The sequence below is a fragment of the Ceratotherium simum genome, chromosome X (genome assembly GCF_057802395.1).
Source record: "Ceratotherium simum simum isolate JZ-2026a chromosome X, ASM5780239v1, whole genome shotgun sequence".
NCBI lineage: Eukaryota > Metazoa > Chordata > Mammalia > Perissodactyla > Rhinocerotidae > Ceratotherium > Ceratotherium simum.
Window position 1 is genome coordinate 60,856,634 of NC_141940.1, and position 17,094 is coordinate 60,873,727.

General features: G+C 38.9%; 1 protein-coding gene across 1 annotated transcript; it reads right to left on the bottom strand.

The window, feature by feature from the left end:
- Positions 1–13,058: 13,058 nt before the first annotated feature.
- LOC101394753 (ubiquitin-conjugating enzyme E2 D2-like) lies at positions 13,059–13,794 on the bottom strand. Its single transcript, XM_087427027.1, has one exon. The coding sequence runs from the start codon at positions 13,640–13,642 to the stop codon at positions 13,196–13,198; it is 447 nt and encodes a 148-aa protein (XP_087283153.1). The 5' UTR covers positions 13,643–13,794; the 3' UTR covers positions 13,059–13,195.
- Positions 13,795–17,094: the final 3,300 nt, after the last annotated feature.

A 17,094-nucleotide genomic window follows, 5' to 3' on the forward strand; every position in this document is an offset into this window, starting at 1 on the left:
TTTTAAGATCAGGTGTAAGGCAGGGATGTCCCCTCTCACCACTCATTTTCAACATCACATTGGAAATTCTAGCTAAGTAATAAGACAAGAAAAGAAGCAAAAGGTATAGAGATTGGGAAGGAAGAAATAAAACTATCTTTGTTCACAGATGACATGATAATCTATGTAGAAAATCTGAAAGAATTGACAAAAAACTCCTGGAACTGATAACCAATTATAGCAATATTGCAGGATATGAGGTTAATGTACAAAAGTCAATCACTTTCCTATATACCAACAATGAACAAGTGGAATTTGAAATTAAAAACACATCATCATTTACATTAGATCCCACACAAAAGGAAATACTTAGGTATGTGCAAGATCTGCATGAGGAAAACTACAAAATTCTGATGAATGGTATCAAAGAACTAAACAAATAGAGAGATATTACATGTTTATGGATAGGAAGACTCAATATTGTCAAGATTTCAGTTCTTCCCAACTGGATCTATAGATTCAATGCAATCCCCCCAAAAAATCTCAGCAAGTTATTTTGTGGATATGAACAAACTGATTCTAAAGTTTATATATAGAGAGTCAAAAGACCCAGAATAGCCAACAAAATATTGAAGAAGAAGAATAAAATTGGAGGGTTGACACTATCTGACTTGAAGACTTACTGTAAAGCTACAGTAATCAAGACAGTGTGGTAGTGGCAAAAGAAAAGACAAATAGATCAATGGAACAGAATAGAGACCCCAGAAATAGATCCACATAAATATAGTCAACTGATCTTTGAGAAAGGAGCAAAGGCAATACAATGGAGAAGAGATAGTCTTTTCAATAAATGGTGCCGGAACAATTGGACATCTACATGAAAGAAAAATAAATCCAGAAACAGACCTTACATCTTTCACAAAAATTAACTTAAAATGGATCACAGACTTAAATGTAAAACACAAAACTATAAACTTCTAGAAGGTAACATAGGAGAAAACCTAAATGACTTTGGGTATGGTGATGATTTTTTTGATACAACACCAAAGGTATAATCCATGAAAGAAATAACTGATAAGCTGGACTCCATTCAAATTAAAAACATCTGCTTCGCAAAAGACAAGATCAAGAGAATGAGAAGACAAACCATAGACTAGGAGAAAATATTTGCAAAAGAAACATCTGATAAAGGACTGTCATCCAAAATATACAAAGAACTCTTAAGACTTGACAATAAGAAAATGAACAACTTGATTAAAAAATGGGCCAAAGGGGCCGGCCCGGTGGCGCAAATGGTTAAGTGCGCGCGCACTTAACCAATAAAAGAATCCATGCTGGGGTTGAGGGCAGGGGACAGATGAATAGGCAGAGCACATGGGATATTTAAGGCAGTGAAAATATTCTGTATGATACAATAATGATGAACATATATCATTACACATTTGTCCAAACCCATAGAATATACAATGCTAAGAGTGAATCATAATGTAAACTATGGACTTTGGGTAATAATGATGTGTTAACGTAGGTCCATCAATTGTAACATATGTACCACTTTGTTGGGGGATGTTTATAAGAGGGGGAGGCTATGCATACGTAGGGGCAGGGATAACATATGGGAAATTTCTGTACTTTCCTCTCAATTTTGCTGTGAACCTAAAACTGCCCTAAAAAGTAAAAGTCTTAAATAATTACTAACTCTACCCAAGTAAAAACTGGCAAATATTTTGCTATTATGGATTTGGCTAATACGATCTATGCAGTGCCTAATTTCAACAATTTTAGTCACAGTTTGCCTTCATCTCTGAAGGGACAGACATGTGCACCTGTTCAAGGCTACCTCTGGGGTACCTCAACAGCTTTTCCATTGTGTACACTCTTTACAGACAAGATCTTAACTGCACCCACCTTTCTTCAGGAATGAAAGTATGACTTTATATTGATGGCATCCTCCTCTAAGGAGATTCATTTGATACACTAATTATGAGCACGCAAGTCCAACATCTTTTATTGCTTTTTGGGTTCTTGTGGCAACATATTCCTCATTTACAAATTGTACTTACTCTCACTGATGCTGCTACTTACAAGTCAGCCCACCTTAAATAGGGTCATTTCTAAGAAAAGGCTCTAAAATCTGTCCAAATTAAAATCAACAGGCACTCCTGTTAGTGCCCTCGGAAATTCCTTCACTGTAGAGGCTTTGACAATGCCTTTCATGCCTCCTGGAGTCTCTGAACAGCTATAATGGCCATAAGTTGCCCAAGGGCTTTTGACGCAGGAAACTGCCCCTCTTGGCCTCATGCTATAAATCATTAAAACAAAATTGCTGGCTACATACTGGACTCGCCTAGAAATAGATGCTCTTATAGACCCTGAGCCTACGACCCTCCATACCCAGCTGCTCACTATGTTTTGGGTCGTGGAAACAGCACTCAACAAGCTAGGCATGGTTACTGAGGCTTCCTTAATGGATAAAGACAAACCTGGGCCCTCTGGCATATTCCACCTACAGGAGGAGGTGGCATCCCCTACCTTCATTCTCTTGCCAGATGCCATGGTGGTAGAGGAGGTAACCTATCCTCCAGACCCCTTGGTGACCTGAGGAGTCCCTTGGGATTAACTGAGTGAACAGTAATGGGAGTTTGTAGGCTATGTGAATTACACCACCACTATCATAAAAATTATGGAGTTCAGTGGAATGTTTCTGCTTTCCATTCCTTCCCCAGGATGTCCCTGATAAAGGATAGGATACAAGGGACAACACATTTGGCCAAACTTCAGGCAGTCATCTTAGCACCGGATCTCCTGGTCAACAAAAATCCTCATTTTCATATTTGTTACAAACAATTGCCTAAGTGTTGTTCTCTTCAGGGTAAAGAACTCTGAGATTCTCTTTCTTCACAGATACCCCAAATATAAATCAAAATTACATATCTCCACATATACTGAGGCCTTGCAAGGATGCTCAACCCTTTAGGAGTTACAGACATACTAATAGTAACCAAGGCAGACATTTCCTTCTCAAATTACATAATACTAGACACTCGTAAAAGGCATTCGATAGAATGTTCATGTCCCTGATAGGTCTCAGATAGCAGGTTTAATTGAGAGACATAATGGTCTCTCCAAACAACTCTACAAATTCCAGTCCAGCAAGTGAACCTCTAAATAAGTCTCTATCTTGTCCCCTGCCTTAATCTCTCCTAATTCAAGGTCCCTTGACTGACTGACAACTGATACCAACAAAGAAAAACTTTCCCGTTGCCTTTTTCTATATATAAAGGGGGATATGTCTTGTCTCCAGGTATACAAGGATTCATCATATATGAGGCCCTTTAATTAACGCCTCCTCCATCTTTACAGATTTTTTATCTTGTCCCCATTCCATAAGGGCTAGAGGCCAAATTGAGGGTGCATAAACTCCTGGGACTCATTAACCATCTATTGTCTCTTGACTAGGCAGCTGCCCATTTGATATGGGACCCATTTGAGCCTTTAACTTCCACACCCTACCAAAAAATGTGTCAAATGCATCTATACATCATTCTGTTGACTGTTGGTCTCATTACTATTGGTCTGGGTGCTTTCCTTGGTTTGCAATTTGGGGGCCCAAACTCTCCAGGTAAGCCATTGTTACAACCAAACGTGGAAATGCTGAGGGCCACATGCCATAGTGTTTGGCTAATACAAACTCTACAACCCAAACACCTCATTGGCTTGCCCATCATCAACCAAACCAACAATTGAGTCAAAGGGTCCATGGTAATTGGCCAAATTAGAGGGCCTGCCTACAGGCTAATGCTGGAGCTCCAATTTCAGCTGCAGATTTTTACTTGGGAGACCACCTGGCACCCTATTAACAACCTACATCCAAATCAGGCTATATGATTTCAAACCTATAGAACTCCTGTCATCATCCGTCTGAGCAAAACCTTGGACTCTTGGAAACTGTTGATTTGGCCATCCTTAATTGATGATGTAACTGTGCCAGTTGGGTTCTGGCACTTTGCCCTATTACAATGGCATCACGGATGCCATCATCACTTTTTCTAGCTGTCCACCCCCAAGCTTCTTGACTTAGACATTTACAAGTCAAGCTCCTAGGCCAACGTTGCCTTCAAATTACACAAGCAGCTCAGCCTCGTTATAATATCATAAAGCCACAAAAACAAGACGCACATTAACCTGAGTGGGTATCCACTTGGAAAGGATACCCCAGTCCCGTATCTCAGATGACTTCACTCCAGGTCAGGAGCTTGCTGCTGGAGATAACATCACCTCAAAGGACATAGCCTCAGCCCAAGACCTCACTGTTGGAGATGACTTCACCCCCTATGCCAGATATAACTTTACCCTGGACACTAGAACCTCTGCCCCAGTGATGCCCATGGGCTGCCTCTCCTAAGATGCTAACAAGTTGGACACAGGATATTCATTAATCTTCTTCTCGTGATATTAGGGATTCTATTATGTTTCCTGAGCTTACTGTCTGCTTAATCTGTGATCCTGGAATACTTCCTGTTCTCAGCCAAAACATCCACCCCTACGACTTTGACACCTAAAGTGAAATCTGGTAGAGGTTACAACTATTTGTGCCATTCTAAAAATTAATAGAGATTATTGCTTTCCCTGGGAGGCAACTGCTTCATATTAGTCAACCCTAGGACCCCCTGGAGAGTGAACTACCCAATCCCCAGTTCCTTCTCCTATTTGTCTCCCTCTGTCTTTCCACCAAAGGCATGATGTCAGAGCATCACAAGGCCAATTGTATTAACCATGTCTTCTATTTTCTGTATTCTGATGCTTTGAGATATGAGGCCTTGCCGACCCTGGAGGGACTGCCCCTTCCAGAATTAGCCAATTCCTAGAGGGAGTAAACAACTTGCCTGTGAGTGCACCTTTAAAGTGCAAACCAACCAATCTAGAGCCCATACCCCTAACAACCTCCCTTATTGGTCTTTCACACTCCAGACCATTATCCACCTGCCCTAATCACCCCAGGGCCAGGTATCAGACAACTAGGGACAGCCCCTATGACCCAGAGTCCACTGAAACTAAACAAATCAGCTAATCTTAAACCTGATTACCCTGCCTTATCTGTTCCTTCCCACAGAAACCACAATAAAGGCTCTTGTCCACACATTTCCCCCTCCCTTTGCCTCCTGACCAACCCCTGTGGTTCCCCCTGTGGCCCACCCATAACGAGGCATGCCCCCTTGTCTTGGGATCTGTGAGTATAATAAAATATCTTTTTTAAGGCCAGTCATCATTATCTGTTGGCCTTACCATATCTAAATAATAAAAAAAACCTATATGAAAACATTCACATAGTATAAGCACTCCTTAAACTGTATAATTCAGTGGTTTTTAGTATATTCACAGAGTTGTGCAACCATCACCACTATCTGATTCCAGAAGATTTTCATCACCCCAAAAAGAAACCTTAGGACACCAGCAAAAATGGCAGAGTAAGGACCTATGAAAATTTTCTCCATAAAAGCAATGAGAAAATTGGTGAAAAATGTCAGAATCAACTTTTTCAGAACTCTAGAAATTAACTAAAGGTTTGCACTAATTCAGGGATCATTTATTCAAGAAAAACAGCTGAATCTCAGAAAGAACAGTGAGCTTTATTGCATTTTAATTTGCCCTATTCCTATTGCCCTCCTCTCTAGATCCACAGTAGCCTTGAAAACCACCTGCAGTCACAGTGAAAAGCAGGGGCCTGACAGCTACTGAAGGAGGTGGAACTGGGTTGGACTTCCTTTAAAGATTCATTTTCAGAGAATTGTCATTGATTGATCTGTCTGGCAACCATTAATCTACTTTTTGTCTATATTTGCCTGTTCTGTCCGTTTCATATAGATAGAATAATATAATATGTGACCTTTTGTGTCTGGTTTCTTTTACTTAGCGTAATGTTTCGAGGTTCATCCACGTTATAGCATGCATCAGTACTTCATTCCTTTTTATAATCAAATAATATTCTAGTGTATGGATATGCCACATTTTGTTTATCCATTCATTAGTTGATGGACATTGTGTTGTTTCCACTCTGCTTTTAGGAAGACTGCTGTTATGAACATTCATGTACAAGTCCTTGTATAAACATAAGTTTGCATTTCTCTTGGGTATATGCCTCAGAATAGAATTACTGGGTCATATTGCAATGCTATGTTTAAACATAGGAGGAACTGCCACACTATTTCCTCAAGTGGCTGTACCATCTTACATTCCTGAGAAGTCTTTTAAAATTGTGTTTAACTTAGTTTTTCATAAAAATAGTTTATATGTAACATTTTAAATAGGACTAGTTATTAATATTTGATGGGAATACTCTGTGGGAAAGTCTGTTTTAATCAAATAGGCAAGGATCTCCTTCTATTGTCACCTCAAATAGAATAAAAATAGAGGACTACTGAATAGACAGACCTTTTTTTCTCCTAAAAATATCCAATAGCAAATGGCAAAAACTTTGGAAAAGGGTTTCATGAGGACCTAACTCATCTTCCAGTTGAAAATGCAGCATGAAATGGATAAATATTAGCATGAAGTTTTCACTGTGATACTGTTGCTTTAGTCACTCTTTCTTTGGTTCTGGTTATATAAGGACTATATCATGAAAGCTAGAGAAAAAAATATTAAAAACAGTAGAGTTTAGAATCAAATTCTAACCATATTAATAGATGTTTTGAATTTTACCACAGCTTTTTCTAAACTCTGTATTTTATGCCCTTTAAAAATCTGAAAGAAAAAAAAAAACTACCTGAAGCTGTAAATAAGATTCTGACATTATTTTACAAATGAATTTAACATATCATTTGAATAAGAATTTTATTCCTTGAAGTTATATTTCTTCATTTCAGTTTATGCTGATACCATCATTTCAATTTTCAAGGAAAGAAAAACCTGCATGTGCTAAATGTCCACCTAACATACCAGTGTTGATCATGCCACCTAGTGCAGCAAAATGAAGGGGGAGGTAAATTATTGTCCTCTTTCTTTTGTTACTTTTCTCTATGGATTCTTCTATTTTCTGAAAATGATATGCACATTTCACACTAAGGAGTTTCAGACAGAAACTACATTGTGACATGAATACACTTAAACAATTGAAAATTCGAGTTTTCTACATTTGGGCATGGCTGACTAATGTTGAAATAATGATAGTCAGTACTTACAGTAGTTGGATGGTGGCAGGTGTTACACCTAATCACAGGAAATTCTCTCGTCAGGGCCAAAACACAGTTCGCATAAATGATAGCACCTATACGTCTGTATTCTGTAAGAAAAGATAGGGCTCTGGGTTTGAAGAGTCTATCCAAGGGTAACTTGTAGGTTGGCAAACTTTGTGTTAGTTTTAAATATATGCGATAGTTTGAACAGAGAGAAGATGACATAAAAAGAGAAACTTTTAGCCCTTCCTTCCCTTCTAGCACATAACAACTTACCCAGTGATGACAGTGGTATCTATATTCAGCTAGTCTGGAAATTCTGATTATGTGGCTAGTGGTACTGCTGCATCCAGGATTTTGCTAAACAACCATATACAGATATTCTGCATTCTGAGGCATCCAGTCAACTACCAATATTAAGATAACCGAAACTGAGCTAGACAATGGAAATAGTGGTTAGTATAGTATGCAGAGACTGCATGTTACCACTCTTCATTATTGTGCATGTGTGTGCTGTGTGTTGGTGGACTATTTCAGTAAATAATTAGTTATCAGGAATAGCTCCTTTTAAGTAATTTTGTTAGTTATTTTATTTATTCATACTCAGAAACATACTCCAACTCTGCACTCTTTATCAGCAAATATCAGAATTTGGTATCCCATTTATACTTGGCTTTTTGATATATATACAAGTAAGAATTTATCTGTAATATTTCTGTGTAAGCCTTTTTTTTCTGCTTTACTGTCTTTTTTCCTTTATTTTCCAGAACAGCTCACATGCAAGATTTTTTTTATTATTGGTAATAATAACGGATACTTGAGAATGTTTTACATAATAAGAACTTTGTTTACTTGGTTTCAAAATCACATGATAAATGATTCTTCTATCAATGGAAGTAATCAAGTGATTTATCTTTTTTTAAGGAAGTACTGAGTAATCCTAGGGATTATATGAATTAGGTTAACCAAATCCTACTTTTTATCCTTCAGGAATTTCTTATCAAAAGAGTAAAAGTAATGTATACAGAATTACAAAAGGGCCTATGCAGATATATTTAGGATTGTGTAGTCTCTGATGAATAGGCCAGAAAATTATTTGTGCTTTGAATTATAAAGTGAGAGAATCAAGAAGCAAGCAATAAGCATATAAATGGGTACTGCACCTATAAAATACCTGTTTGCTAATTTAACAAATCAATGATCGCTTCAAAAGATTACATAATATATAGTTCATTTCTATACCTCAGTTTCAGCACAATTTTAGAAATTAAACTCTTGGCATAATTTAGTAATTCTTGAATATATATTCAAAAAGTAATTCTTTTGCATTTATTAAATGCATTATAGTAAAACTTCTGATAATATTTAGATGATGTCATGTATGGAAAGATGTGTTAATGATGAACTTATATTTAAATCATGTTTCTGCATTTTTTAAACTGCACAAATCTTTTAGACCAGAAGGACTTTAAAGTCCTTACCTTCATTAGCAGCTGCATCTCCAAAGGAGGAACCATATGCTAACTGTAACATCTGTCCAACCCAACTGAAAAAAAAACCAAGGAGAAAAAAGACAATAGTTAATAATAACAGCCAATAATTATTGAATGACTATGATATGCAAGGCACTTTCTCATTTAATATTCACGTCAACCATAAGAGGTAGGAACTATTATTATTTCCATTGAATAGATGAGGAAAGTGAGTTTTAGAGAGATTAAATAATATGCCCAAGTTTACACAGCTAGTGAGTGGTGGTACTCTTAGTCCAAGCAGTCTAGCTCCAGAGCCCACAATCTTCACCACTACATCATATGACTTCCAGCTGTCGTTACAAATATCTTAAAATTCAAAGGGCTATAGCCTGACACCAAATGACAAAGAGTTCCATATACACAATAATTTTCTTTAGGGAAGAATTTTTAATTAATAATAGACTAATAGTACAAACCAGAATTAAAACAAATGAAGATCATGATTTGAGGCCAATATAAATTATATGAAAATCTTCTTTAATCATGAGATCAAAGAAAGCTGCATCACTGATGGTTAAATATTTTCTAAGCTTTTCATATCACCAACATTAGAAAGCTAAATATCAATATAAGCCAATTATCCTTGTTTATGGACTGACTTTCAAGTGGAATTAGAGCTGCCCTGATGGTGTCTGTAGAGGCAAGACACAGTCATAATTTCTTACTTCTCATATACATAAATCACGGTATTAAAAATCATGCCAAACACTTAGCAAGCTGAAAGTACTCAATTTGACATTGGATGCTTTCATTTACAGAGTACTTGTTACTGATTTTTACCACGCAAAAGCTATATCTTCTGATGCCTAGGATAGAACCTTTTCCCCAAATCAGCTCTGTTATTTTGCTTCTGAAAATACTGACAACAGAACAAGATTAATCTCTCCCTCCTGTAATCAAAATACAAATTTTAATTAATAATTGATTTCATTTAAATTTAGGAAATGGTGGTTGGGGACTGACAGAACAAGATAGAAGTGGACATTTTGAATTAAGAAACACATTAAATATTCTAACCAGAAATAGTATTGCCATCCTGGTATGGCCATTTTGTCGCTTCAAAATGTCCTGCTTAGATTTTATTGTTTAGCCCCAGATATTTACTATCACGTGGGTTTAATTTTAATATTGAAAATATATTTGAAGCAAAATAATAAAGACAACATGATTAGTGACTATGAATTGGACTATTACAGGAAAAATCATGATAGTATGAGATCATTTTAAATTTGAATTTTCTGGCTGTCATTGCTGGTGACCTACATAGGCAATTTTTACCATACGAATTTCTATTAGCTTCTTGGGAACAGACTATAATACTGAATTTCTTCATTAGAATTTATTAAGTGGCAATGTTTCAACCCTCTACAAATATGAAACAAATTCTTAGCATAGCTCTCTACTAAATCAATGATCTTTAGTGATATGGACTGAAATTCTATTCATTTTTTGCAGTAACATATCATAATGTAAATATTTTGTAAAAATCTCTTGGGGGCATACGAAAACTAAAAAACAAAGATTAAATGGTGTTCGGTTTGTAAACCATACAATAAAGAAAGCTTTTAGTCAAAACTAGGTAAAAACAGAATTCTCTCTCCCTCTCTCAATTTCAAATATTCAATAGCCATGTGTGGCTAGTAGGTACTGTATTGCATAGTGTAGATACAGATTATTTCCATCGTTGCAGAAAGTTCTATTAGGCAGCATTGCTTTACTATATGAGAAAAAGGATATTTTATGTTTTAGGGGTTGGTATATTTGACAGAGAAATCAAAGATTTTCATATATTTATTGATTATTTTAATAAGGATTTAAAAATCTTAAGCAATTGATATTTTCATATCTTTACAAAATTATAATCCTTCTATCTCCCCTAAAAAGAGTAGATTATAGGTAATATACTAAAATTAACCATTACTTTTCCAAAAGAAAGTTTTAAAAAAAGAAAAAATATCTCATTTAGAAACTAAAAATTTTCTCGTGAGAAATTAATGTAATTTACAAGTTACTGTATTTAAGTAGAAATAAGTTTTTCTGTATTTTTTTCTTCAGTGGCCCAGGTATGGGAAAATTTGACATTTATTGAAAATGTAATGTCAACAGCATTGTCAACATCCAAAAAATATTTTATTTACTTTTTTTTTTGTGTGAGGAAGATCAGCCCTGAGCTAACATCCGCGCCAATCTTCCTCTTTTTGCCGAGGAAAACTGGCCCTGGGCTAACCTCTGTGCCCATCTTCCTCCACTTTATATGGGATGCCACCACAGCATGGCTTGATAAGTGGTGTGTTGGTGCACACCTGGGATCCGAACCCAGGCTGCCAGCAGCGGAGCGCTCGCATTTAACTGCTATGCCACCGGGACGGCCCCCCCAAAATATTTTAAATGTATGTAAAAGCAGTAAGACACTAAGCATACATTTCCCCTGCTGAGCAGTTATCAGTCTTTTCTTCTTGAAATATTAAGGAATGGACTTACTTTTTAAAAAATTACCATCCTTAGCTTTACTAACATTAAACAATACAATTGATTAAATTATAAAATGTTTTAAAGTGTAATAATGGTAGTGGTCTGCTTATTACACTGATTAGTCAGTCCCAAATGTACAAGTTCTAAGAGAAATTGGATTTTTTCAATACACAAGTATTTTTATAAAATTAAATTTACCTTTACCACCAAATAGAGCCAAACAGTTAAGACTATCGGGGTGCAATTCTCCATGGTGTTTCTATACATCTTGTGACAGCATTTGTCCTGACCTATGGTTTCAAGGGTGTTTGTATACCAAACAGCCTTGGAAGATGAAGGTCCCTCCAGGGCACAGGATAGATTTGTTTTCTGAGCAGGTTAATAGCGATAATATCTTTCTCCGGGGCAAAGGTTGGTCAGGTTTGCTAGAATTCTTCTTTCAAAGACTGGGGGGTTCCTAAGCTTGGGGTTGCTCAGTTGTGACACAAACCCACTGTGTGTGCAGTACCCACTTGGTCTGCTCCATATCTTCCCCTTGGGTCTTGGGGGGCCAGGCAAACTGATGTCAGTGAAGTTCATGCTGCCTGCTGGGCCATGACTAATAAAGTCCTGTCTCTAACCCAGGAGTCTATGTCATTCTGCCAACCTCCATGAGAAACTGCGACGGGCTAATCTGTAGGCTTGCAAGCTGGATAAAATCTCAGACCTTACATAGTTCTTGAGAAAACATAGGACAAACCAGAGCTAGTAGGTACGTCCTGAGAAGCAGCCTACAACCCAGAGTGTGAGAGAGGCAAAGTGGCCACCAGGGGGTGGAGCGTTGAAGGTGTGGGAGGAGAAGGCTGGGAACAAAACACATTTTATTTTGTAACAACTTGCAATCCATTTAACTTTTGGCCAGTTAAACCAGGACCTCAAAACAGAGGATATGAGGTAATAATAATCTAGATCAGAAACAAAACAAGACAACGAAACACCTGAAGACACAGGTTCTTCAGAATAAAATAGATACCTAATGTGGGAGATCAACAATTGGCCACTCTGAATTATGTCTCTTTACCTTGATTATTTTCTCTGACAGACATTTGACCTCCCCCACTAACTGCCTAAAGGAATTGAACTCTGGGTATAGACAGACTGGCAGGGTCCTTGCTAAGCCCATTCTTTTCAAAGTTCTGTTTACCAAATATTTACATTTGTAAAGGTATCTCCTTCTCTGTACTAAGAAGATGGGGAGATGGCCTTATCTTCAGAAACTCTTATCGTACAGAAGGAGAGGACTTAAATCTATATACTCTTGATTACTGTGATTTCTGTCTCTCGGGCCACATTCTCTATGGGTGGCCCTGTAAAAAATTGTGTGACAAACATTTACATTTTCCTCTCTATGTAAGTTGTCTTGTTTCCCTCTGAAATCCCAAACCACCCCCACCACCCCCAACATACTCTTTTGTCATTAGCGGAAAATTGTATTTAAGATGAGAACCTCTGCCATTCTGTCCAGAAACTCACTTTCCCTGGTTTCTCCCATGTATACATGTTATTAAACTTCGTATTATTTTCTCCTGCTAACCTGTCTTAATTATTTGGGTAGCCATAAGAACCTTAAGAGAAAAGGAAGAGGAGCATTCTCCCTCTTCCCCAACACTAACTAGCTTTGTAATCTTCACCTAGTTTTTTCTTACCATAGTCAGTTCTAAAAAACTCCACATTAAAAATTATCCCACTGGTTGATGGATCATCCTAAAGCCTTCTCATCCTAAAGCCACCATCCCCTTGTTCTTGCTTTCCCGATCCTAAATCAATCAAGAAAGCTTTTAGTCAAAACTAGAGTAAAACTGGTCTGACTCACACCCCTACCCTCAACCTTACCCCCCCCCACTTCCTCCACCCCCTCCACACACACTCTGACGTGGTAGGTGTGCAGTAAGTGCCCGGAAGGATGGGGAGACGTCGCTTCATAGAAAGTAGTCAAAAGAGAACCTACTGAAATGACAACTTTATTAGACGATGGGATTATCATGTATTTTGAAATCACATGGCGTATTTCTGAGTCCATTGTCGAGCTATTCTGTCATACTTCTCCCTATCCTTTAAGTAGACCTTGGCGATTTCCGGAACCAAAGGATCATCTGGGTTGGGGTCGCACAACATGGAACAGATGGATAACAACACTTTGGAAATGGTCAGCGCTGGCGACCACTCGGATCTAAGGATGTCCAGACAGATGCTTCCGTTTTTGCTAATGTTCGGATGGTAAATTCGGGTGGTGAATGCGATCTTCGGTGGTCTGTAGGGGTAGTCGGACGGAAACTGGATCGTTAGGAAGAAGACCCCTCCCTGGTAGGGGCTGTCGTTGGGCCCCATTATAGTCGCCTGCCAATGGAACAAATCGTCGGCCACAGGCCCTGCCGAGCACTGGGCCGGGGGGTCGTGGGACAAATTGTGGAGCTCCTTGCGGATGCGCTTTAGGGCCATCATCTGCGACACGTGGCCAATCCTCGGCGCCAGTCCTGGAGACAGGTAGAAGGCGGCGGCAGGGATCCCGGGGTGGCAGGAGCGGCCACCCACCGCGTCGGCAGATGGGTGGGCTGAGGGCTGAGGAGGGTCGAGGGGGCGTCCGGGAAGGGGGACTGAGGAGGGAGGGATTCGGGCCGTCGACAGGACCTGCCGGGCTACTGGACACCCGTGGCTCGCGGCCGCCGCCGCTACCTCCGCGTTGTCCTGAGACGGCGACTCTGCCGCCCGGAGGCCGCGCCGGCCAGACACACTGCCGCTCCCGCCCGGGCCGCCTGCCCCTGCCGCCCACACTGGGCCCTGCAGATAGGCGGAGAGCTTCTCTGTGGGGTCACAGGGGCCACATGACGCGCCGCAGCGTCATCCAGGGCGCGTCCCATGAGGGCGGAGGGGGCGTGGGGGCGTGGAGGGGGCGGGGTGGAGGGGTGGAGGGGGCGGGAAGCAGTGTGGGGGAGGGGCGGGGTAGGCAGTGAGGGGGCGGGGTAGAGGGGTGGAGGGGCGGGAGGCAGTGGGGAGGGGCGGGTAGGAAGTGAGGGGGTGGGGGGCGGGGTAGAGGGCGGGAGGCTGTGGGGGGTGAAGGGGCGGGGTAGGGAGTGAGGGCCGGCAGGCAGTGGGGGCTGTGGAGGAGGCGGGGTAGGGAGGGAGGAGGCGGGGTAGGGAGGGAGGGGGCGGGGACTGCCGGGTTCCCCCAGCGCTCGCCGGGGCTCTGGGCTGGCAAGTAGGGTCACATGCACCACCCACCGCCGAGAATTACTGGAGTAAATAAGAGCAGTTCAATGAATTCCCCTTCACCCTTCACTCAGCCAGATTCGCCTTCTGTTAACATTTTAACCAATTGACTTTATCCTCATTTCTCTCTCCACACTTGGGAGTAAGCTACATACATCATGGGCCTCTACTCCTAGATAATTCCATGTGTATTTCTTAAGAGAGACATTCTCTTATATAATCAACTTTAGTAAATTTAGCATCGCTATAATACTTGTATAACTTTTCAAAGTAACTTTTCATAGCGTTTTGGTAAGTTTATTTTTTATGAAGAATTAAAGCCTTCAAAAAGTCAATTTGGAGCTAAAATCACTTCAATTTTTGAAGAAATTCTGACAGGAAAAGAAGAAAGAAGGAAGGAAAAAAGAAGGAAGGAAAAGAAACCAGTAGTCCACCTAGCATATATAAGCAGCTTGGTTATTCTTCTTTATCAAAAACAATCATTTTTGGGAAGTAGTGGTTCCAATAACAAGCATAACTGCAGAACAATGTCTTTCACTCGAGGATTTCCAATAAAGATGCTGATTCATGCAAAACTCTCTTCACTTGCTTGTATATATGGGAATGGAAAGCCAAATAAGTACCATCAAAATAGGTTGGTCTGTTAGCCATATCAATTCTTTTCCATGAATTAAGCAATAATTTAATAAAGTGTTCTTAAATTTTGGTAAGAAATCATATTAGACTTGGTAGGTCACAGTTTCATTTATGATATACTGGACATTCTTCAATTATGAAAAATTCCTGCTGCCAAACTAGTTATCTAATATACCTATTCAACCAATTTAGGAAGGCAAGATAATTATATGACAGTATTTTAAAACGAGGAGACTGTAGATGGCTGAATGGGTCCTGTAATAGTAAAATAAAATGTCTAACTCCTTGAAAGGAACTTTTCCAAATATCTTGTGTTATATGGTACCGAACAAGAAGGTGGTTTGTGTGCTTGTGAACAAGTGAACTATTCTTGTTACTGTGGTGACTATCAAATTCTAAAGTCTTCATTTAAAGTAACAGAACATTTTGTAAGAAAATTGGAAAAGGTAATCAAGGCTAGTTCTTTATGTAGGAAGAATATATAACATTGCAAGATTTTGAGGTAAGCTTCTGAAGTTCTCTTTTTCCAAGGCTATGAGACTTGAAAATTATTTTGCAAGATTGGATGCCATTAACACCAACCTTTTTGATTGGGTTGGGTATCAGGACAATGTAATCCTGTGTAAATTCTCTATAGGATAAAAGGGTAGCCATGATCCCCACATACTTTCATTGACCAAATCCTGTGGAAAATGCCTTTCACATCTATCTGCACTTCATCCCCAGTGTGGCTGCTTTAACTCAGAATATACTCATTTGTCACCAGACTACAATAATACATTTTAATGAGTGTCTGTGCTGCCAATCTTGCCACCCTCAAATCCATCTTCAACATTACTACGTGGAATGATCTCCCTAAAGCATAAATCAATTCCTATCAAAGCTCTCTATGAGCTTTTCAATAGCTCTCTATCACCTGCAGGATGAATTCTAAATTTCAGGGCTACCTTATTCGGTTGTCCCCAGGGAGAATTAAACTTCACTCTTTTCTGCTACACAGAATATTTTGTGTGCATATAATACAGCATGCATTATACTCCATTGTCATTGTCTATTTAAATGTTCATCCTCCTATCCAGTCTGGTAGCTTTTTGGTGAGAGGATTGACCTTGATCATTTTTGTACTCTTACTGCCTAGTATATACTAGGTATTTAATATTTTCTAGATGAATGCATGCATTCTTTAAAGGATGAATAGCATAATTTATACAAAGTGATTGATATAAAGGGGTTATAATTCTCATTTTTTCACCTAACCTTAAACTTAGGTCAGAAACACTACAGGATACAAGATATTACACCACAATAAAAACAAAAAGCAATATGGTGAGAATACATTTGTGTTATTCTTCATTTGACAAGCCCTCAATGACAGTTCAAAGCCACTTTACTTTTATCTGACATAGTGTAATGCATCTCTTAGAGTTTAGTTGTAAGGATATATTGCTTTCCTCAGATACAGTCACTATCACACTTTCTTTATGATAATGAGCTGTCAAAATTTTAGGATTAAAAATGGTACAAGCATCCTTTCAATGTGGTATCCTATTGAAACACATATTTAATTCTGCAAAGCGATGTTTTTACTTGATTGCTGCAGCCAAATGCTGTAAAGGCAAAGCTGGCTCCATTCTATCTCCTTCATAGTATATACTAATCAAAAGTCATTCATAACTTTAGTGTTCAGCTTAAAAATGTGTGGAATGGAATAGATTAATATCTATCAGCTGTTCTTCAACTTCTATCACTATGTCTAGTGTTCCATTTTGTTATCCCTTTTTTAACTTTATTTTATTGAGGTCGTATTGGCTTATAACATTGTGTACATTTCAGGTGTACATTATTATATATCAGTTTCTGTATAGACCACATCATGTTCACCACCAATAGTCTAGTTTTTATCTGTCACCATACACATGTGCCCCTTTACCCCGTTTGCATTCTCCCTGCCCCCTTCACCTCTGGTAACCACTAATCTATTCTCCTTATCCATGTGTTTGTTGATCTTCCACATATGAGTGAAATCATACAGTGTTTGTCTTTCTCTGTTT